General features: G+C 36.3%; 1 protein-coding gene across 2 annotated transcripts in view; it reads left to right on the top strand.

The window, feature by feature from the left end:
• Positions 1 to 23,585, top strand: part of LOC104131492 (FAS-associated factor 1) — a 92,195-nt gene that overhangs the window by 29,622 nt on the left and 38,988 nt on the right. For both annotated transcript variants that reach the window (XM_035900199.1, XM_009644658.2), the window contains 5 exons: positions 8,309 to 8,355; positions 9,535 to 9,743; positions 12,912 to 13,003; positions 13,354 to 13,442; positions 21,634 to 21,739. In XM_035900199.1, coding sequence (XP_035756092.1) covers positions 8,309 to 8,355; positions 9,535 to 9,743; positions 12,912 to 13,003; positions 13,354 to 13,442; positions 21,634 to 21,739 — 543 coding nt within the window. The remainder of the gene's footprint in view (positions 1 to 8,308; positions 8,356 to 9,534; positions 9,744 to 12,911; positions 13,004 to 13,353; positions 13,443 to 21,633; positions 21,740 to 23,585) is intronic.

The raw sequence follows: 23,585 nt of genomic DNA, 5'->3' as shown, positions 1-23,585 counted from the left end.
CCTGCTGAAATAGAGTTTCAGCTCAGACAGATACTGATCCGTAAGCTGCTTATAAATCTGTTAATGTTATTTATTTTCATTGCATTAGGAAGATACATCCAGTTATGAATTTATTATTGAAATTGTGCTTTGTTTGTGGAATTATGCAGTGACAATATAAAATTAAAGAACTGCAAAATGTGGGGCTTTTTTCCCAGGATGACAGAAGTATATCTAACTGTTGAAAGGCTTCCTAGTGCATTTCGGCATGTTATAGGAACTACAGGAAAAAGTTTGCTGAAGCCACCAAAGAAGTAGGGAGAAATGGGAAACCACATCTAGAGTGCTAATTGTAAACTATTTCAACGCGTGCTCTCTTGCTGATGAAGTGAATCATCTGTATGAATATATTCATGTGGCATTTTTTGATGAAATGTTAATTTTTTGCTTTATTAGCAATTCTATTGTTTTGCAGCTTTTCATGAAGTATATTTGTTGTAAAGAAGGCAAGCTGAAATAAAGCAGAATGCATAGAAGACATTTCATTGTAGTTCAATTACAGCTTTTGGTTAAATTTTAACCACGATGGGGACAAATGTTGGCATTCTGTAAAAACTTTGTGGGTGTAACTTCACGTCTAGCACTTGGAAATACTTTGAGACTTGCAAAGCTGGGGAAACGCCAGCAAGTATAACAGCAAAAAGCTGACTCATTTCTTTGCCTTGAAAAGCCTGCCAAAGATAACAAAGGTAGAGGCTGCTTCTGTTACTACTGGGGCAAAATTAGTAATTTTTAAATTTAAATATTACTGCATTCATTGAAAAACCCAAACCGAATAATATTTTTTTAGAACTTGAACTCATAGCAGTCATGACTTGTTAAAAGTATTGGTTTCAAAGTAACTGTATATGTAGGAAAGTGATAGTGTGTCTTGTTTGTAAAAAGCCTCTGGTCTAAAATAATTGGTATTTCTGCGGAATGTTTTATGGACTGTCTTGTTTAGAATAACACATCGCAGACTTGCCTGCCACAAGCAAGATTTGATAGTTGCATATAAAGCTGCACAGAAGCCATGTTCCTCTGCTTGGGAATCTGGGAATCTCATCACACAATCTTGATGTCTTGGGGCAGAAAGAAGTGATTGTATTACAGCTGTTTTCAGTAAACCTTTATTTTATTAATCCGGATTGACCGCAGTATTTGACTAATACTTGCAGTATGTTATTGTCAGCATCAGTTAGTAAAACTTCCGCTGTTTATTCCCAAATTTTCCACTTTTTTATTGTTGCAAACTGATCACAAGAAAAGGCTATGCGTAGTCTTACTTTTTTAATCCAGTTTCCTGAAATCACAGTATCAGCATGTCAGAACAAATGCTTTGACACATCGACATCTGGCATTACCCATTATTATCAGTTCTGTTGAAAATACAAGCCCAAATTAGTATTTGCCAAAGAGTTATTGAGGGAACAGTATTTTAAAACATTTTCTGTTATTACTGAAATATATGCATATAGCAGAACACTGCAAGTTAGTTTCATTCTAAGAAATACTTCTGTGCTCAAAAGGAACTAATAAATATTTGCGCTTCTGTGCTTTACTGTTTTATATAAAAAGCATTTGTCATGCAAATTTATAGTTTGGAAGCAATTTAAAATTAATTTTTTCTTTTTTGGTCCTTTCACACATGTTTTGTCTCACTAATGATTTCCTTTATCCCTTATCATTTAATTATTTGTTTTTCCTCTTAGGATAACATTTGTTCAGGGTTTTTTTTGTGTGGTTGTTTTTTGTTTTTTTTTTTTTTTTAAGCTCCCCATTGTACAAAGCATTTGGATTTTATCATCAATTTATTTTGTTTGAACATCAGATAAAATAATGGATTTTAAATCTTTAGGAGAAGCAATTTATCACATGAAAGCAACAAAATTAGAGTTACAATATTGTATTTCAAGGGAAATACTGCATTTAGCCCGAAGTAGGAGTAGAATTAATTGCAATGGAATTACAGTTGCAAACAGCATAGTCTAAATGACCTTTTCAATGGTTTGGAAATATATCATAAAATACAAAAGATAAGAAATAATTTTTCTAGTGTAGTTTAGCTTGCTTAATGAGGGCCTTTTAGTGTATTTCATTACCCTTTTAGCTTTTAAAAAAACATGTTTAATTTGTCTAAATTCAACAAATATTGAGTTATCCTCCAGGAGGATGGATTGATAGCACACAAGAATACTGGCTGATATTTCCAAAATATAACAGTTATAATTTTTCTTTTTATTCTACAGAACTCAAAACCACGGCAAGTTTGTCTTGCGTGTCATCTGTCCCTCTGTAGTGAGGTTTTGTATGTAGGTTTTGGTGTTGCATTCACTTGTGTAATCAGACTGAGAAATAAATCTAAGATTAAATGCTGGAAGGGGCGGTCAAATATTAAAATAGGTTTCCATTTGTTTTGTAGCGTGAAACAACAAAACAACCATTTTTTGGTTGTATTTCAAAATACAGTCCTAAAAGCTCCTAGCACCCCTTCCTCTAAGGTGGTGAGCTGTCTTTACTTCTGATGTAGAAAGCAGCATGGGGTAAACTTTCCAAATTTGTGATTTGAGAGAAACTGTTTTTATGTCAAGGAGACATTAAATACATAATAGGAAGAAAAGACAAAATGAGCAAGAAAGACATAAAATGCAGAACATTGTTTCTTAGCTTACCAGATATTTTAACCGAAAGTAAAATCTATGTGTTGTAGCATTTGGGGAAGAATATAGTTTTTTGAAAGTCATAATAAATGAATCCTTTCATTAAAGACAGCTCTGATTGAGTTTTGTAGAAATAATTACATATATGGGTTATGAGGCTATTACATTAAGGGGAATACAAAAAAAAAAATAATTCCTAGAAATCTGAATGTGACAGACCTAAAGAAAATTGGGGGCTTGGAAGAAAATGCCCCGTGAGAAAGTTACTCCATTATATCTCCCTGTGACTTTCTGAAGCAGTTGATACTGTTTGGTTGGACACCTTTGGATTTTGGATGAAATCATCTGCTATGGCAGTTCCTATTTCCCTGTGTCTATGTCTCATTCGTGCATTGTGGTTTTTTTAATGTAAACTTTCTCAATTTTTAGCTAAACAAATATGTGGTCTTTATTAAGTAGACTGAAGCGGTTTTGCTTGCTGAATTAAGTCAAACCTAAGAAACACTTTTAAAATTCTGTGTGAGATGATTCATACATATACTTGTATTGGTTGCATTAAACTGATACGTTTATTTCTCTCAATGAAACTCATGCAGCTTTCACATGTGCATGGTATTTACATCTCTCTAGCCTCTTCTTCTGAAAGGGTTGTTCTTCCAGCATTATACTGCTTGAATTTACTTTCTTTTGCTCAGAGATGTGTTTTCTAATACCCTGTTTTAGAAAGTTGATCTTACGTCATGCTTTGTAAAAGCTCTTGCTCTTCATTAGGGTAGAGGTTTGAATGGGTAAAGTTTCAAACAGTCTATCTGGTGGCCAGAACCATCATGTGGTATGGAGACTGGGAAGGGGAGGGAACAAGAGGTGGCCACGGAGGAAGATCTCCCGCCTCACCCATTGCAAAAGCCTTTAACTGTGCTTTTGTCTGGGCCTTGTTTTAAGTTTTAAGAAAATTTATCTAAACATCACTTTTAAATTCTGGAAATTTAAAAACTGCCTCCTGTCTGTAGGTCATGAAGAGGAAGGAATTCCCTGCCTTGTTTGAATGTATATGTCAGCCTCTACTTTTAAATAATATGATCGGCAAATCCAGTCTGTCTTCAAAGTTAGTGATAACCACTGAGTAAACTAAACTTGGGAGTTTAGTTTTTGTGCTATCTAAAATAGCACAGTTCGTTCATAATTATTCATAGGACCCTCATTCTCCTGGGATGAGAGTTGCTGTAAGATGTACTTAGTTGCCTTTAAATGGTTAGTACTATAATTGTGTAGTTTGAGAAAGTCATCAACATCGTTGCTTCATCAAGTTATTAAGAAGTGTTTCATCTGATTTTTCTCTCCAACACTGTTTTGTACTTGTAAAAGATAGTCACATTTAATCACAACTGACTAATCTACTTAAGTTAATACTCCCTTGAGGAAAAACTTTAAATTTCACAGTCTGCTTCACAGCGTTCTTTAGGCACTTAAATAATTTCAGCCTGTTTGTAGAATACCACAGAGTACCTGGGCTGCCCAAACTATTAATGAATTTGGTAACCTTTTATTAACCCTATAGCTCTATTGTTTTCTATGTTTGTGGGAAGCAACGAAAAAATTGGATTGAATATATTTTGCTACTGGAAACTTGCTGCTGAAACAAACACCAAGAAAAGTATTGTTACTTTCAACCTTTGTAATTGGCACTCACGAGTCCTGTATTATATCGTATTCTTGTCTCCCCTGTTCATTTAAATGAATGGGTTCCAGTAATATTTATCAATATATCATATACTGTTGGATGATGGAGTCATAGAGTGCTTGAAATTGGAAGTTACTTCTGGATGTCAGTCTAGTCAAAAGCTGGTCCAATTAGATCAGGTCATGCAGGGCTTACTAAATTCTTAGATAAACTGTTTCAATTCTTGGATATATGTGTGATATCTCTAAACACAATGTGTAAATCAAGAATAACTAAATTTGGCTTATAATTTCCTAAAAATAAGTTGTGGGCTTGGTAGTTGTTGGAATAGTGTCATTGCAACAATAACTATGTCCTTGTTTCTATGCCTCTGTTCCAAGTTTGAACAGTGTCAAGATAGAGTTTGTATATGGTAGCACTGAGACACACCTAAGATTCTTGACTTGGGGAAAAAAAAAATCTTACAAAACTCCTATTATTTTCCACTTAAGACAAGCTTCATTCTTGAAATAGTGAGAGCAATAGAGTAGGTAAACTACTCATTGTAGTTGTGGTACCCAGTATGCAGCAGTGACGCTCGTGGATATACACAGTGTGGGAACAGTGTGAGTATGGGGTGCTACTTCCCTGGTAGCACTCTCAGCAACAATTTATTGGGAGATGAAGAAATGTTCTGAGCCAGACATGCTATCTTTATATTTAATAACCCATGAATAGGTTTACTGCACCTGTTATTAAAATTATTTCAAGGGTAGTACATCTTTTAATTACTGTATATTAGTCACACAGGCTGTTTTTGATGATCAAATGATCCCTGTTTGGAAAGAGAAAAAAATTTAATATCTTTGAATGTTTGCTTAACCATAGAGACCTGATCCTCTCTCAAAGGGGACTGACATTGGGGAAGAACAGCCTGGAACAGATTTTGCCTTAATAACTTGTTCTTTTTTTTTTTTTTAATAGTCACAACCTTCCTCCTATGAAATTCTAAAGCAGATGGTTGTTCCTTTTTCTTATTTTCTTTTCAGGGTCTACTTATAGATGTCTTGTAAGGACATGGGTATTTAATATTTATGCAATATCTACATATGCACTGCTACCATTTGCCGTCTACACAATTTTAGCCTTCCATCTTGCTTAACAAACAGTGTCCAGACTCTTTATTTTTACAGTGTGGTTAACAGAGGTCTTTCCATCAAAAAAGTACATAATGCTGCTGCTGCTGCTTTTTCTTCTTACTGCTGTGCCCCTTAAATGTCATCAGGTTTACAAAACTGGGGATGTGGATAAGTGAGTTATTCAGTTTTAAAGAGAATAGCTTGGAGCCTCTATCGTATTTAACCCCTCTAACTAGGCTTAGAAAAAGTTTGAACTGATTTAATCCTCTGAGACTGATACATGAGCTTTGACAGAAAAAGTGTGGAAATAGTTCTTCAGAGCTGAAGCAGCAGCTTTTTCTCAGAGTAAAGAGAATTCTGTTGCACCAGCAGATCATTTTTAGTGTTGGTCCTGTGGTACAGAAACCTGTATTTGCTCTCTGTACTCTACAGATGCAAAATAAAAGATATTTTTGTCTTTCGAAAGACATCTTTACCTGTTGATTGACAGGAATGAAATGTAAGTTGTTGAAGAGTGGGGGGTGGGGAGAGTGGGGGGCACACCAGTCTAGAAAAAGCCAAACCAACCAAAACCTCCCACTTTCTTCTGGAGGTTTATTAGATGAACATGATCAAGAGCTATGTATAACTGCAAAAACCACCACGATGATAAATGAGACACGTTGTTAAAAAGAAACCACTGATTATTGCCATGCACGGTGGATGAACTGATTTAAAACCTGATCTGGTAGGAAGCTTTGTTTTCACTGGAATTTGATACAGCCTTATGGGTAGCAGCTGTAGCTTACAGATACCTGTGACCCTTTTCCTTGTCTGCTTTTTTTTGCTATTATTTATGCAATATTTGTCTCTAAATGCAGGATAGATCGTACTGCAATATCATAGTTACCTAGCTGAGTTCAGCAGAAATACTTTTTAACTTTATGTAGCCTTAACTATTAATGGCAATTGTAAAAATTCATGCTTATATATTCATAGAAAAAGAAAGCATAGCATTTAAAATTAGATGATGCCAAGATTTGTGTTCATTAAGCACTTACGGTGCATTTTTTATGTCAATTTGTAAAAGTGATGTTGGTAGGTGATGACTGTCTGTAGTTCGGTTGCAGTATTTCACTTCATCCTCCTGGAGTACCAGGGAATCTATGAGCTTCTAAATGTCAGCATTCTCTTCTTCTTCAGGGACCAGACACTCCTTCACCAGATATTCTGGCCAACAGGTCAGATATATCTGACATATGAGAGTGGATATTAGAAGTTGTGATAGTAAAATGCATGAATCGCTGCTGGTACAGCAGAAAATGGAGATTAGTGGGATGCTACAAGCTCTCTTTAGTCTCACCATTAAGCCTAACAAATATGTACCTGCGAACACAATAGTGATTATAAAGATCATCAAAGAGCAGAAATAGAATTAGTCTTTTGGGGTCTGGTTTGTTGGGTTTTTTCCCCCTCTCTAGATTTTTTAAAAATTCTTTCTCATTCTTTGTCAAATTCTCTCCCATGCTATTCCACTTTATCAGCCCACTGCTGGGTAGGATTAAAAGTCTGATGTTAGTTAGGGTTCTGGCATCTTTACTCCTGTATCTTCTAAAGGTAATCAGAAGAAAGTTTAATCAGCTGAGAAGTAAAATGTGTAAGTCATCTTCACCAGCTCAAGGGGTATCACTTTCACTACCTCTCAAATCTGAAAACTCTTAGCAATGGGATGATTTTAAAACACTTTTTTTGGTGGTATAAAACTGAAATAAGTTGTCTGCTAAATACTCTTGAGGAGAGTCTTACTTGCTTTCCAGGTTTTTCCCTCATTCTGACTTGCATATAATTTCAAGGTTTATGCAGACTTTTATAGCAGTAGATGTGCTGAAAATGCATTAAAGCTTTCTGCAACATAGATCAGCAATGCTGTAACAGGCTGAGAAGGCAATTTTGTCAGAAGTGGGGTTTTGAACTTGCAACGGGGCTATTTTAAAAATAATGCATTTTAATATGACATGGAATTCATTAGGATATTCTTATGAGTAATAACTGTAATTTCAAATAAGACCAAATCTGAATGCAGCTTGCCAGGTTTGTAATTATACACCTATAAGTAATATTTTGCTTATTCTCATGATCTGGACAGCACAGGGTGATATTTAACTGCATAAACCTTACTTAAAAAATACTTCCTGTTCTACCTGGAGATTGTTTGAATTTTGGGAGTAGTCATTTCTGCGATTCCCTGGCACATGAGGACTCTTCAGAGGCTAGATGGTATTGGTGTGCGTGAGCTAGAAGCAGGTTGTCTGGAAGGCGTAAGTGTGATTGAGGCATGTGCGCTGTTGAGTAGCCGTTTACGTCGACTTCAGCAATTCGTGAACACATCAGGCTTGCAACATACAGTGTATATGCAGCTGTGCTGGTTTATAGCTTTGTGCAGGTCTGATACTTCTGGGAAACCTTGGATTTTCTGTGTACATGCTGTGTGGCTGCCTTGTCTGTGCATAGTTAGCTCGATGTATTTGAAAGCAATTATGTTCACTGTATATGTGTAACAAGTGTACTGAGCATAGAGCATGCAATTTATTCCCATGCATTCCATGTGGGAAATCCATCACATGTATATAGGAGTCTGAGCTTTAGTTCATGTATGTTTTCGCTTAGATATGGTTTTTATTTTATGCAGATGCTTTAATGACAATATCATTTACCAAGAATATTCACTGAATGGAGAACATTTTATGGCATATTTTAAAGCAAGCTAATCACTCTTTAAAACATATTATAGAAGTTCTGATTTACTTCTGTTGCTCTGTATGCTTGACTCAAAATTTTTTTTCTCTTTTCAGGCAGCTATAAATGGTGTAATACCACAAGAAAATGGCATTCTACAAAGGTAAGCACGGAAGACTGGAGTAGTACACAGAGAATGATGCTGGGTAATAGTTATATTTTTTTGTTCCTGAATCCTAAAGATGATCATGTAGTTCTCCTTTGAAAGCAGTTTCTGGAGCCACAGATTGTATTCCTGGCAAAGCTGATTTAATGTTCAATTCTTCCCATACTGATGGAGGTCTGTCTTGAACACCTATTCAAATTAGTTAATTTTTATTTTGTATTCCTTGGTTGTTGGGTTGTTCTGTGCAGGGTTGTCTCTTAGTACTAAGTCTGGATTTTAGTAAGCTGTCTTGGTTGTCAGGACTTCCCCCCCTCCCTTCCCCAAGATTTAAGAATTTGTAAGGCAAATCCACAGATGTTCCTGGCTAAGTATTTTGGTTTTTCTTACGCATTTTTAAAGGTATTGATATTCCATGCTTCCTTGTCCGCTTTTTTTTTTTTTCCAGATTGAATTACAGGCAACATGTACTGTGTTAGATAAAGTAAGGTTGCTCCCTACCCTGTAATGCTATGTGTATCCTTGAGCCAGGTATGGAGACGTCCTTATATGAGTGTCCAGGAGGCTTGAGGGATTTTGAACTTACAGGCAAGCTAGAACTCAGCATTGCGTTACTGTTATACTTCTAGGTATTTTTTTTGCAATATATACCTCATTATCTTCATTTACCTGAATTATATAACTATTTTCATATCTGACTTGTTTTCCACTAATTTGGCATTGGAAAGTGCTAATATATGTGCAGTATTTTAAGCTTTATTTCTTATTCTCATTTCCATGTGATACTAGCCCAGTGATGTAGAAAGCTGGTGGTTGCCATGGTACCAGTTTTCATGTGGTCACAGCACTCCTGGAACAGGAGATAATGCTTCCTCTCTGATAATTCTGATATTAATTACATAGTGAACTTTAGACTGAAGTAACGGGTTAAATTTTGTCATCTGTTTGTCATCTAAGCAGTTCTCCTCTAGCACTTCTGAGTCACTGAAATATTAATATTCTTGGTATGAAAGCTATTTTCTAATTATTAATAAAACAGTATTTTCAGATATGTAGTGTATTCAAGAGGTATGTGCTATGGACCACAGTAAGTGAGCAGTACTGTTCAATTTGCTTTGCTAACTTACTTAAACATATCAAGCTGTTCTTTTTAAACCTTCTTATGTGCATATCTTTCAGTGAGTATGGTGGAGAGACTTTACATGGACCAGCATATGGTCCCACAAGCCATTCTACAGCAGCATCTTCAACTCCTTCCTCATCCTCAGCATTTCGCCATGTAGTGCCATCTAGACAAATAGTGGAAAGACAACCTCGAATGCTTGACTTCAGGGTTGAGTACAGAGACAGAAATGTGGATGTAGTACTTGAAGACAGCTCCACAGTTGGTAAGGATTTGTAAAAATGAAATGAAAACTCGTGTAGTGAAATTGTTAAAACAAAAACAAACAAAAAAGACCCAACCCTCAAAACCCAAATCCTAAAAAAAACCAAAGCAAAACAAAACCCCTCAAGGAAGAAAAAAATCCCCCAGAGAATGCAGCCTCTACAGCTACTAACCATTTTCAAATCTCTTTGCAGCTTTAAAAAAAGCAAAATTTCACTAATCCATTGTAAAGGTTAGTGATCTATCAAATACTTGTTTTGAAATCTGGTTTTCTTATGAACTTGCTTCAGAAACAAAGTGGAGATTACTGATTAAGTTGAGGCATGAAAATGTAATTTGGGGTAGGATTAGTGTAGATGCAATCTGCTAATAAGGGATGATCTTGGCATTTCCTTTTCGAATCTGTATGGCATCTCTTTCCATGTAGGATTAGTGACAAGATTCAGAGGCATTCTTTCCAGCGTGAAGAGCACTGTTGCATTCTTTTTTTTTTCCTTCAATTTTTGACCTGTTTGTGCAAATTAACATTTATAAGTTTTATTGTCTTTATCCTAAACCTGATGCATTTTGTAACAGTATGTTAGAAATATGCTATTGTTAGTATTGCAGAGCATGTTATTTTTTACATTCCCCAAACCGTGAGTTAATTTACTTTTGCTAAGGACGAAGAGGTGGTTTTTGAGTTTTGGTGTTTTGTTTTTGGTTTTTTATTGAAGACTCTATACAGATCAAAATAAGGAACTAAACCAATAAAAAGTTGATTAAAACAATTTTCAGTGCTGCAGCCTTATGCCTGTGATGAAATTTTGAAATTGGAACTTTTTATCCTTATTTGTCTTTTTAGCATTCGATTTGGTATTGGCTCGTGCCACCTAGTGGTGATTAGTTTGAATTCCTGATTAGTGTTTCATGTTTTCCACTGCACTGCGCTGAGTTGCATCCATGCAAAGCAGCTGTAGAAGTCTGATCAAATCAGAATTTTGCAGCCATAGTATTTTATTTTTTCTTTTCTTATAAACTTCATTCAACTATAAATGATTAAGCTATAGGGTAGAATCAGTCAGTGTAGAGCTTTTTTCTGTATCTTGGCATACGAAGGTCGAGGGCAGCCTTGTGTTTAAAGTCCTGAGAGAAGTGAGCAAGGCAAATAGTAGAATCTCAACTGTGGACTTCAGGAAAGAAGACTTTTGGTTTTTTCAGGGGTCTGCTTGGCAGGATCCCATGCGAGACTGCCCTGAGTGCAAAGGGGCCCAAGAGAGCTGGTTGATCTTCAAGGACAATCTCTTCAAAGCACAAGAACAGTCCCTTCCAACATGCAGAAAGAGGAGGAAGCATGGCAGAAGGCCAGCACAGAAGAACAAAGAATTTATGACTAAGCTAAATGCAAAAAGAAAGCATACAGAAGGTGGAAGGTTGTGATGGGGCTACCCAGGAGGAATAGAGTTGTTGCCAGAGTATGCAGGTTTGGAGTTAGACCAAAGCTCAGGTGGAGCTGAAACCACTGAGGGAATTAGAAGGGCTTTTGTAAGTATATCAGCACAAAAAGAAAGGCTAAGGAAAAAGTGAGCCTGCCTTTCGATGGTGATTGCTGAACTTGGTCCATGGGAAGATTATGGAGAAAATCTTTCTGGAAGCTCTTAGTGAGCACAGAAAAGAAGGTGATTTGAATTTGCACAAATTGTGCCTAATCAACGTTATTTGCCTTTTATGATTTGATGACTGGCTCTGTGGACAAGCAGAGAACGGTGGATGTCACTTGGACTTTAGTAAGGCCTTTGACATACTCTGCTGTAGTATTCTTAGAGTCACATTGTTAAGATAAGGACTGGATAAGTGGGCTGATAAGGTAGGTAGATAATTGCCTGGACTGCTGGGCTCAGAGTCTGACTGGTGAACAGTTCATAGTTTAGGGATGCCCCTCAGTGGTAGATCCTGGGGCCAGTGTTGCTTAATGTCTTTATTAGAAACCTGGTTGTTAAGGTGAGCACTCTTGGCAAGTTCACAAAGAATACCAGATCAGAGGAAGTGGCTGATATTCTGGAGGGGAAGGCTGTTTATTTAGAGGGCCCTGGACAGCCTGGAGAAAGGGGCTAAAGGGAGCCTCATGAAGTTCGAAGCAAGCAAAGTTGGAGTCCTGCATCTGATGTAGGGTAACTCCGTGTTACCCCATCTGATAACTGGCTGAGGGCTGACAGGCTAGAAAGCAACTTTACAAAAAAAAAAGGATCTAGGGGTGCATCAGCAGTACACCCTTGCAGTGAAGAAGGCCAGCCACATCCTAGGCTGTGTTAGCAAGAGTGTAGCCAGTGGATCCAGTGAAATAATTATCTCCCTCTATTCAGCGCTTGCAAGACTGCATCTGGGGCCCTGCATCCAATTTTGACGTCCGCAATACAAGAAAGACATTGACATTCTGCAGTGAGTCCAGCAGAGGCCAGCAAGATAGTCAGGGGATTGGAGCACATGGCAACATAGGAGAGGCACAGAGAACTGGATTTCTGGATTTGTTCAACCTGGGGAAGGGAAGAGGAGAGGTAGAGGCCTTACCTTGTCTACAGCTACCTGCTGGGACGACACAGAGAAGATGGAGCCAGACTCTTCTTGGAGGTGCATGATAGTAAGATGAGAGGCAATGGACACAATTTGCAACACTGAAAATTCACATTAGATAGAAGTGGTGCGGTTATTTTTTTTTTTTTAGTTGTGAGAATGGTGAAGTACCAGAACAGATTGGCTGGAGAAGTTGTCAAACTTCTATCCTTAAAGGTGTTCAAGAGTCAGCTGCACAAATCCTTGACTAAACTGGTTTAGTTAGACCTTTGAGCTGGGCTTGGGCTAGATGACCTCTTGAAGTAGTTTCCAGTCTGACTTATTTTATAACTGTAATAACTACAGGGAGAGGAGAGCATTGAAATGTGCAAAACATGGAAAAAGCTGTCAGAGCAGTTAAATTGTATGAACACTCCAGTTCTTTAGGTCAGGATTATTATTTTCTTTTAGCTTCATTTATCCTTTACTGTTTGAAGTGTATGTTAAAAGGGTAACTAGATTAGAAATTATTTTCATAATAAATTTTTCCTTGCTCTCATTTTTTAACTATAACTCAGTACTGCTTGAAATAAAGCAGTAAGTGTGTATGTTTCATATATTTTCTTTGCTTTCTCTTTAGGAGATATCAAACACATTCTAGAAAATGAACTTCAGATTCCTGCGTCTAAAATGCTGTTAAAAGGGTGGAAGACTGGAGATGTAGACGATAGTGTAAGTTTTCAACTGTGTTTTCAGTTAACTGAATTCAGACTTTCAAACTGAACATCTGTGGGTGGGGATTACAATGCAAGAACTGTGAGTTTCAAGCAAGATGTCTTGGGTGGCATACAAGGAACTTTAAAACCAAAACATTGCAAAAAAAATCAGGACAAATCACTTTAGTTTGTGTTGGTTTTATACAAAAGGCGGCCCACCTGCAAAAACAATGTTATGAAGTTAACAGTAAGTATATCTCAAAATGAAATATTTGGTGGTATTGTAAATAAGTATCAATAATTAAATAAAACAATATGTCAAAGTTGGACAATGTTCTGTATTTATAATGATTTTTCTCCCCTCAGACTGTTTTAAAAACTCTACACTTGCCAAAAAATAATAGTCTTTATGTTCTAACACCTGACCTGCCTCCTCCTTCTTCAAGTCATTCTGGGTAAGTCTTTTGGCCATAAATTCTACTTGTGTGATTTGGTTTTGTATGATTTTTATGAAGCCACATGTATCCTTGCAGGAATCTGCAATCAGTAAATACAATGTGTTTCCACTGTTCTAGTAAGTGTTGGGATGAACTACCTCAGCACCTCATTGTTGAGAAGAAGGTTGTTAAGTTTTTTTAAAACCTTGGTGTGGTCATGAACCACTTGGGTGCATAAAGAATTTTACACCTCCCAGATGCGATGACCATAATTTAACAAAAATCTAGACCTTGTGAAACTCAAAGCTGGGCATTCATAGATTACTGCATTATATCAGTTCATTTAACAGAAAATTGTATAAATCATTGCCAACAGATCAGAATTTTCTTTCTGAAATGTTTGTTACGTTTTTTTGTCTTACCTTCTTGGACTTATAAAATGCACATAGGTAGGCCAAATAATTAATTTCCTCTGACTGAGCAGGCTATCTTTTATTACTGATTTGAACACTCAAAAAGTTAAGTGAGTGTCCATATGTCAGTGAATATTGCTAAGGTTTGAAAATGGAATGTTATTATATAGAAAATGGAATATTTGGTCTTATAAAGTAATTTGAAATTACTTTGGCTTGTTTTCTTTCCTGCCCTTCCCTTTCTCAAAGGCAGACCTGTGTGAGCTCTTTACCAAGAAAATATTAATTCTATTCGGCAGCCGCTAGAGGGTGCCCAGTAATTGAGCCTGGAAGAGCAGCAATGCTCCAGACCCGCAAGCGAGCGGGGAGCATTGCATTTGGAATTGGTCAAATTTCATGGTCATTAGACTAGAGTTCCTTCAATTTTCTGAAGAGGGAGTTATTTTTCTGCTGTTGTAGTTGATAGAGAATATTTTACAAATGCAGTCGATGAAAGGAAATTCTTTGACAATCAATGGAAATAAATAAGTGGTTTTCTAATGACTAAAAGGACTTAATGTATTACTAAAAGGTACTTGTGCACATAACCGTGTAGTCTGTGGAGGAAATAAGAATGCTGGTATGAATTGTAATACTAATAAAGAAAAAAAGCATTAAGAGAGGAAACAGTGGCACTGAAACAGAGGGAGCAGAGTGGTGGTGAGCTGTATGCAAACTGTAGCTGCTCTGTATGTGCAAACAGGAGCTGTAGTTGTGTGTGAGGACAATAAGCCATTGTACTTCAGCAGCTAATTGAAGGACAGTGAAAATACTGTGGAAAAACACTGTAGATACTAATTGTTGTTTGGGGTTTTTTTAAAATCCATTTTCAATTATAAAGTTTTCTACAAAGGTATCACTGTATATTGTAAATTGAACGTCTTCAATTCAGGAAAGAAAACTGGGGTCTGAAGAATGTTGTTTATTGCAACTGCAGTAAAATATATAACAACAAACTGTTTAAAAACAGTTCTTAGGCTTTTTTATTGGAGGAATAGTTTAAAAGCACTTTACTTTCTAGTAAAATCAAAGTGGTTGTTACCTTTACAGTTTATACTTGTTTCACAGTGGAGATTAGTTCTGCATATTTTAAGATAAAGTTGGTAGCTTTGGGATAGCAAACGATGATTAATTAGTGGCTACTTAAACAAGGATAATTTGAAGGCTAGATCATTTCCCTGAAGTCGTAAATTCTAGATGAAAGGGGAGGCTTGCCTCCAATTAAAGCATCAATGCAGATCAAAACACATCTAATTGAAGCAATGTACCAAACCCAGTTACACTGTTTACTGCCTACTGTTAGGTCAGTTATTATTCAGATTAGTTTGTTACCCACAATTTTTAAAAGCCTCATGCTCACATCTATTATTAATGGATATTAAGGAACTTTGCCTCTTACTTTGTGAGTTCATCTGTCGTTTTCTTCAAATGCCTTCTATTTTGAACTAGAGATAAATAGTCGTGATTTGAATATCTCCAGAAAGTGATACTTGAAAAGCCTGAGATTTCAGTATGCGATATTTTATGTATATGCCCTTCTTAAAAGGAGCAATCTGGTCACAGCTCTGTAAACTCCAATTTGTGCCTGTTCTTGACACTGAGGGAGAACACTGTCTGTAACATCCTTTTCCAGCATATTGGTATGTAGGCATTGAAGTTTATTATTACAGACTGAATGGGCTTAACCCAGAACTAACTTAAAACTAGCATCTAAATGTAATGGCAAAGTGATCCTGCAGTTTAAACAAGCAAAAATCTCCTAGGATATCTTTGTTCATCAGTGGCGTATCTAAAGCTTTTATAGGAAATGGAAACCCAGTGAGTTTCTACTGCATGCTAGTAAATTGATGTGTAAAGATTAAAATGTCAAGTACCACCTGTAGAGTTACGTGCCCTGCTTCCACAATCTCAGTTGGCAAAGCCATACTTATCCATGCATGATCTCCAGAACAATAACAACGTGTTCTGTGAGCTGTTGGTGTAATGAAACCTGATTTCTAGTGAATTCCTGCCTCATCCCAGCAGCCGCAGTAACTCAGCCCTCTCTCCATGCTTTCTGTGATCTCACCCACCTCTGACACTGCCTCCAGTTCTTCCCGTGCATTTTGTAGCACCTATGTAATTTGTTTTCCCCTGCATAGACAGTCAGCCTGCCCTGCCTCTGTTCTCCATCTGGTAGTCAGGTAATATCAAAGGAAAGGTGAAATCTTATCCTGTGGGTAGTTCTGTGATCATTGTCCAGAGGTCAGCTGGATGGAGTATAAAATACTACGCTTGTAATGCAGCCTTTTACTAAGGGGGGTAGTAATTTGGGTCCTTTTCCTCTACCGTGCTGTTGATTTACATGCAATCTTTGAGACCTTTATAACACTGTCAGACCTCCTTGAAGCTAGTGAGTATGTTCAAAAGTTACCAGATGGGACACGTGGGTGGAGAAGAACGTGATTTTCTTTGGAAAGTCTTAAAAGGAAAAGTGCCAAAGAGTCTCCATCACTTAATTGTCCAAAGGGAGAGAACTTTTGCATCAGCTTTGTCAGATCAGATTCTTTGCTTCCTCAGTGTGCAATTCCTTCCCTTTTCGCTGCCTCGGGTGCTGCTTGAAAGCCGGCAATACCCAGTCCAGGGAAAAGGTTTAGGAGAATGCAAGAATGGAGCATCAAAGGTATAGGCATGCGAGTCTGGCTACGGAGCTAAGTCATCTGGATCATCTCTCCTTTCTACCTTGCATGTTCTGGGAGATGCTTTTTATCAATTTTTTTTCTTCAGTTGTCATTTAAATGGACATAATGTATTTTATATTTATACTTTTTTGCCAAATAGCTGAAAGTCTTAGATACTTTATTATACCTGATGAATCATTGGAAAGTTGAAAACAGTTAAAAGCTCCTTGACCAGGTGTATACCTTGGAGATTATTACAAATAATGTATTTTTGCTAAGCGATTGTAACTTATTTAAGAAGTGTAATCATCCGTGTGGATAGGAAAAAGACCTACAACCCCCATCTTCCAAGTAATGGGTCGATGTATTGCTGAATGCTTGTGGTTTAGATTGTTTCAGAGCAGTGGTGATTGTGGCATGGTGTCTTGTTTTACGTTATCAACTGTAGCAGAGTGTTAATTAAGAACCATGTAACCTGCACCTCCAATTATTAGTATTGTCTGTTTAGCTGGACAGGAGCAGTGCCTTGCTTTAGTTACTTTGAAAGCTTCAGTAAGAATGGTAAGATTAATGTTTTATTTTCACATCTGCTCATGAGACAGTTTAAAAATCCTGAAGTTTAAAATGCAATAGAATGTAAACAAAAGGGCTTCTGCTCATTTACATGTTAGCCAGATTTGCTAACTGATTGCTGTTTGAACCTAATCTACCACCTCCTGCTGCATTAGCTACAACAAACATTACATTTACATACTGATTTCTTATTTTGTTTTAATGTAAATAATCTGTAATTACAGTAAATTTGGACTTCTGTTGACATGAGCTTGTACAAATCTGTAAGTTTAAAATGGAAATGTTAATCACCTTGTGTCATACCTATTTATAAAAAATTCTGAGATTTTGGGGGAAATCTCCATGTGACTGAGAAAGATATCACCTAATGGGAAATACTGAATGTATTTAATAAAAACTTACAGAAGTGAAATGAAAAGGATCATTTGCTGATCATTGATTAGGGATATACTTTTGGTTTTGAAGCTTAAATTATTACTAAAATTTCAAAGAAAAATGCTATTAAAAAGCACAGTATTATATAAAAAATCAAAGCATTAAGACAGTCATTTAACAATTGATAGAACCATTCTATTTTATATGTAAAGTTTTACAGAACAGTAGAAAAGCAGTAAAACTGGAAGCTTGAAATATAATAAATATCAATACAAATACCATCTTGCTTCAGCATTGCATAGACTGATTGAACAGTTGCTGTCCCTAAGATTAGCAGTATCTGCAGTTACGTATTTTTTTGGCTAAATATTGGTTCTATTCTTAATTTATTAGAATTGTGGTTTATAAATTATACTGTATTGCAATTTGGATGGAGTAGCAAGTGAATTTCTTTCCAAACTCTTAACTGAGTTTTGATATTTTGAGTTTAGTGAAAAAAAAAAAAATTCTTGCAACTTCCCTTGCTTGAAATTTAAGTTTCAGAGAGGAATGTTTTTGTTTGCATATTGTAGAGTTACAACCCCAGCTGAATCCTAGTCCACCACTGAGGTTTCTGTGCACTGGGATAATGCCAATAACCAATGCTATGTAGGCAATCCATATGAAATCCTGAACTGGTCCAAGTCTCTCTTGCTAGAACTGGTCAGAGTGATGACAGTGCTCAGTTCTGTTTTCTTTTGTCTGTTCTTTTACTTCTTTTTTGGGGTAGGCAGAGTTCTTCTAATGGGAGATAGGTGCCCAAAAATACCATCAAGTGTCTCCTGTGCTGAATAGTGAATGTATAATCATTCAGCTCAGGAAAAAAAAAAAAAGTAATAGCATTATATAATCTATCAGCAAATGCTTTTGAAAGCTAGAGTTTGCAGTAGGGGGGAAATGGTGCTGATAAGAGTGGCCTACTTTAATCCTGCTTCTAGAATTTGATTTTCTTTTCCCACTAATTAATTCTCAGAATAATTAAATTCTTTTAGCACTGATGGAAAAAAAAAGAAGAGAAAATCTGAACTGTCTTGACTTTAATGGGACCTGGGGTTTGGCCCTGATTTTTTTTTTTTTTTTTTTTTCCTTTTCTTTTAATGCAGATGTTTCATTTGGAAGATTGTAGTCAACTGATAACATTTGCAGGAATATGAAACTGCTGCAAACACTGAAGCCAAAATTTTAGAAATGTGCATTGTGTTCAAAATCAGTCTTCTCCATACAGTTATGTGCACCTAAAAAGAGATAAAAGTAAGCTTCAGCTTACTGTCAGTGAGAAGTCTCCTTTAAGTATACTTATTTTGTACATTTGAACATAGCCTTAATGGCTGAAAACACAATTTTAGGGCAAGGTATGTTTTGGTAGCAGAGTTCTATTGGCACAAATTATTTGGGGTAATCTACATCCCTAGTTGCTGGAGGAAATGTATGTGTATGGGCGGGGACTGACATTGCTGGTTGTCCAGCTGCATGTTCAACCCCATCCCACAGAGGAGCATTGGAACATGTAGGAAGTCATTGGCACAGACTTCTCAGATGTGCCATTGGTTCCTCCTCCCATTGACTTTCTAACATATATGGTCCAGGTCCTTAAGGCTGTCAGACCATACATGATTTTGATAGAGGAGCTCGAAGAATTGGATCAGTTGACCCCTGTGTTTCTGTGTAAGCAGAAGTAATATTCCTCAAAATATTATTTTTCTGAAGAAAAGGTGAATAATTAACCATACACTTTAATTGCTAACACTTTCAAAACCAATGTTTTCCTCTTTTTTTTTTTTTTTTTTTTTTGCAGAGGTGGTTATTTTTTTAGCCAGCTTAATTTTCAGCACCCTCTTTGACTGTGTTTGGCTATGAATATGTACTGAGAATTTGCTTGTTAAGAATGTTCCACTTGTGTTGTTCAGAAATCCCAAAATTAGAAGTGTCAAAATTGTAAGTTACTTCAAAAATTGAGGCTTTTAGTTTTAAGTCACTTCATTTAAATTAACTGTGTTTGAAGAGTATTTTTTCCTTTTCTAAATACTCTCTGCTATCACAGCCAGATGAAGTAGAGAAGTGGAAAACCTTTCTTATGAACAGATGCTTTTTATTAGCATACTGTATTTTAGATAGTACTGAAGTGTGTGTATCACGCATACCTTGAGAGACTGGTTTGATCAAACTAGCTTGTTTCATGCTATGTTTACATCAATTACAGAATGAAAATGTGAGTCATGTTATTGATTAGCATCTACAGATTTTCAGATAGAGTCAAAAATAGCTATAACAGAGCCTTGTCTGATTCTGTATGGAATCCAAAGCCATTCACATATGCTGTAATTAATGTTTTCAGAGCAATTAAATATGTTATTCGCCTCCAGTATTTGCTGAAAACAAATAAAAAATCAGAATCTGAAAAAGCACAGCAGGATATTTTAGTTGCTACTGAACATTTGCCAAAAAAAATGGTTATGGGGATGCTGAACTTACTGTTAACAATCAAATGAGAATTACCTTTGAAAACAGGCACACAGCTTTTCAGGGCTGACTATTTTTTTTTTCCTCCTCTTTTGAAGGACTGTTATGTATTTTAAAATTTTTTAGGCCGTTTTTACAAGATTTTGTGACAAGTGCAGCTAAGTTCTTGTTCAGTATAGATGTCTTACTTCAGTTACCTTTCTAGTGTCTTTCATACACTTGATCATACCTAGCACTGACAATGAGTTAAATTTATCTTCCATCTTACAAAACCATAAAAGACAAGAAATGGCACTTCATGATTTTGTTTTGTAGTGTGTGATTATTATGTTTAAGATGTCACAGAATCCAAATTAAGCTGCTGAGTGAAGATATTTTTGTAAGGTAATTTTACTTGAGATGTTAAAGCAAATTGTGCATCTCTTGCTAAAGCATCCAGTGAGTATTGCATGGGTTGCTTAGCATCTGAGCAGCAAAACTGCAGCTCAGTAGTTCCAGTAGAAGGAAAAACTAACAAATCAGGACTCAAATAATCTAGCAGTCTTTCCTGTCTTCTTCTGTCTTAAGATACAGCTGTGCTCATCTGCATACAGAATTTGTCCTTTATTGCTAAGAGCAATGGCATGCTGAAGTGTCGTGAAACAGTGAAGATGTGAACGAAAAAAAACCCAGTTTGTCATTCTTTTAAGTGCGTGATAAGAAAAAAAAATAATTGAATAAGCCCAGTTTAATTCCATATGCCACTGAACATGTCAAGTCTGCATAAATATTGTTTAGAAATCCAACCTATGTTACAATGTTGCTGCAGTTTTGTAGCCTATATAAGATTGTACACAGCTGTAATTGCCCTGTCTATAGCAGAAGTCCTGCCTTCTATTTTGAAAAGTAGATAGCTGCATAATTTCGTACCTAATTAAGCGAACAGGATGCCTTTTTAACATCCATATGTTTTGTTACCAGGAAAATCACCAAAAAAACCCAAGTTTGTGGTAACATCAACATGTAGTTGGCCTGTTTAATCTGTATCTTAAGATTTTTTTTTTTATTTGTATGATTAAAGATGTTTTAACATAAATTTAAAACAATTTGAGCAGAACTAACTTTTCTGAATGCTCAATACCCACATGAGAAATTTTGCTGTTGTTAGTTTTCCAGTTCTAATTAGCTGGGTTTATGTGCTTTGAATGAAACTAAGCAGAAGAATTTCCATTTGGTTTATGCTTCAGGTAACCCTAGAGAAGCGAGAGCATGCTTTGCCTTGTTCTACTTACCATCAGTTTTTAATGTGCGCTGTAGCTTGATATTTTCTCTGGTCATCAATATGCTTACAAGCCTGGTATTAATGGCATTATGAGTGCTAAATATACCCGATGTTTGTGAAGATAATGTGACTCTCTCAATTTTGAGAATACTTAACATTAGAAGAGCTTTAAAGGCTGCAGTCACCTTATTAAGGAAGGAGTTCAGGAATGGCCTTTGGTCATTCTCAGCATGCTTCCTTGCATTTAAGAGTGAAAAGAGAGATGATAATGTTGTGCCTGGACTTGTCCATGTAGAGTTTAGGGTACCCTGGGGTTTTTGCATCTAACTGTAAAACAAGCTATAACATGCTTATCCCTGATTTTCTTGTTTTTCTTTCAACCATTTCAGGGCCCTGCAGGAGTCATTAAATCAAAACTTCATGCTGATCGTCACCCATCGAGAAGTCCAGCGGGAGTACAACCTCAACTTCTCAGGAAGCAGTACCATTCAGGAGGTGAGTGCTGTTTCACAGCTGAAGAATAAATGTAGCTCATTATAGCTAATGCCAGCTCTGTTAAAGAGGGTTTACATGGTCTTGATGGATATCCCTTTATTTTGTTAGTCCTTTTTTGGTTTAATCAACTGGATCATCAAGATTCCTGTAATTTGATTAAAGACTTTGGCCTAAAAAGTTTTCTATGAAATTACACAGAAAAGGTGTTCCTTTTTGCATTGTAGTAGCCAAATATATGAACAGTGTTTACTGGGTTACTCTAGAGTGATGAGGAAAAGTAGTTATTCAAATTACATTTTATCTTTAAGCCCCCTGAAGCTCCCTCTGTCTTCCCTTCCTTTAACCAGCTCCATCTCCATTTTGTAGGCACCTCTACTATTACTGGTTACTATTGTAGTGCTGTAATTCTTACTGCCTTGGTAGCCAAATGGATTTGTGTATAATGGATGTCACTGCCATTCTGTAGAATGGCCAGCAAGGGGTGATATTGTAGAGAACTTGGTCAGAATTTAGTCCTATAGGAACATATATCTATAATATGACACTGGACCCTCTGAATTTAGAACAAGCAGTCCTTGTAAAACTCCTTTCTAAAGCCAAAGGTTGTTGTCTAATGCTCCATGGTATGTCTAATGCCAGATGTTTTGGATGTTATTATCCGTATAACCCACTAACTTCTGAAAGTATGACAAACAAGCTAGAAATGTGAATCTTCAGAATTCACATTACAAAATATTAAGATTAAATGTTTGCTTTTCAAATTAAACGTATGTTTGCTGTTGGTCTGACACTTCTCTCGGTCTTTTAGGGTTGAACAGATTTTATTGAAGATTTTCATGTCGCATGCTGACACTGTAGACAGAATTATTTTAAGTTCTGTAATATTAGCTATAGGAGCAATATCTCATACAACAATGAAAAGTGATCATTAACTGTTTTCATTGTGAATCCTACTCTAAGATACAAATTCTGATCTTTTCCCTCTGTGAGAGCCTGTTTTCTACTTTACCTTTTAAACCTATTATAGTAAGTTCTGGTTGCTTTTTTTAATATAACATACACAAACATAGTTGCATTAGTTTTTTGAGGGACCAAGCTCTGGCTCTTTACAATTAAAAATAATTTTAATATTTAGGGAAATAAATGATCAGAATATTTGGTTTTGATTTTAAAATGGTGGCCTTCTAAAAGAAAATGCATGCATAAATATTGCCTGTTTGTTTTTATCTATCCTATACCAATTACTACTTTGCTGGTAGGTCTTACCCAGCTTAAAACAACTAGAAAGCTGTAACAGTGCATGGGAATCTAGGCCGCCTTTACGTGTGCTGAAGTTTTCTTGTTTGTTGCTAACGGCAGGTTGCAGTCAACATGTTAATGTATAAAGAAAGTCAGTGATGATTTTCCCCATTAAACAAGCAAAATAAAAAAACCCACCCTACTACTCCATAACCATCATGAGCATCAAAACTTTCTTTGCCTTTCTGTCTTGTACCTAACTATTACATCCGATAGAGCGTATAAAATTATGAAGACCATTTCAGAGTCTAAAATGAAAGGAGAACTCTGAACCTTCTTGTGCAGCTGATGCTGAACAGGTGAATGAATATGTCTGTCTGTGCAAAGTCTCGTGGAAATCACTGGGGTTTTGGCTGAGGTAAATTATAGCAAACAAGCACTGTTTTGTATGTTAACTCCCTAATGGCTATTTAATTTAATTTTTTTTTCTTTTAGCATAGAGTGAGCATTGTAACAAATGATTGATGAATCCAGTTAGTCTGTGTGATTTGGAGGAATCTGTGATATCTTTCCTTCTCTTCTCTCCCTTGTCTCTCTCCTCTCCAGG

Source organism: Egretta garzetta, unplaced genomic scaffold (genome assembly GCF_000687185.1).
Source record: "Egretta garzetta isolate BGI_Z169 unplaced genomic scaffold, ASM68718v1 scaffold768, whole genome shotgun sequence".
Lineage (NCBI taxonomy): Eukaryota > Metazoa > Chordata > Aves > Pelecaniformes > Ardeidae > Egretta > Egretta garzetta.
This window is presented reverse-complemented; position numbering and strand designations above follow the sequence as displayed.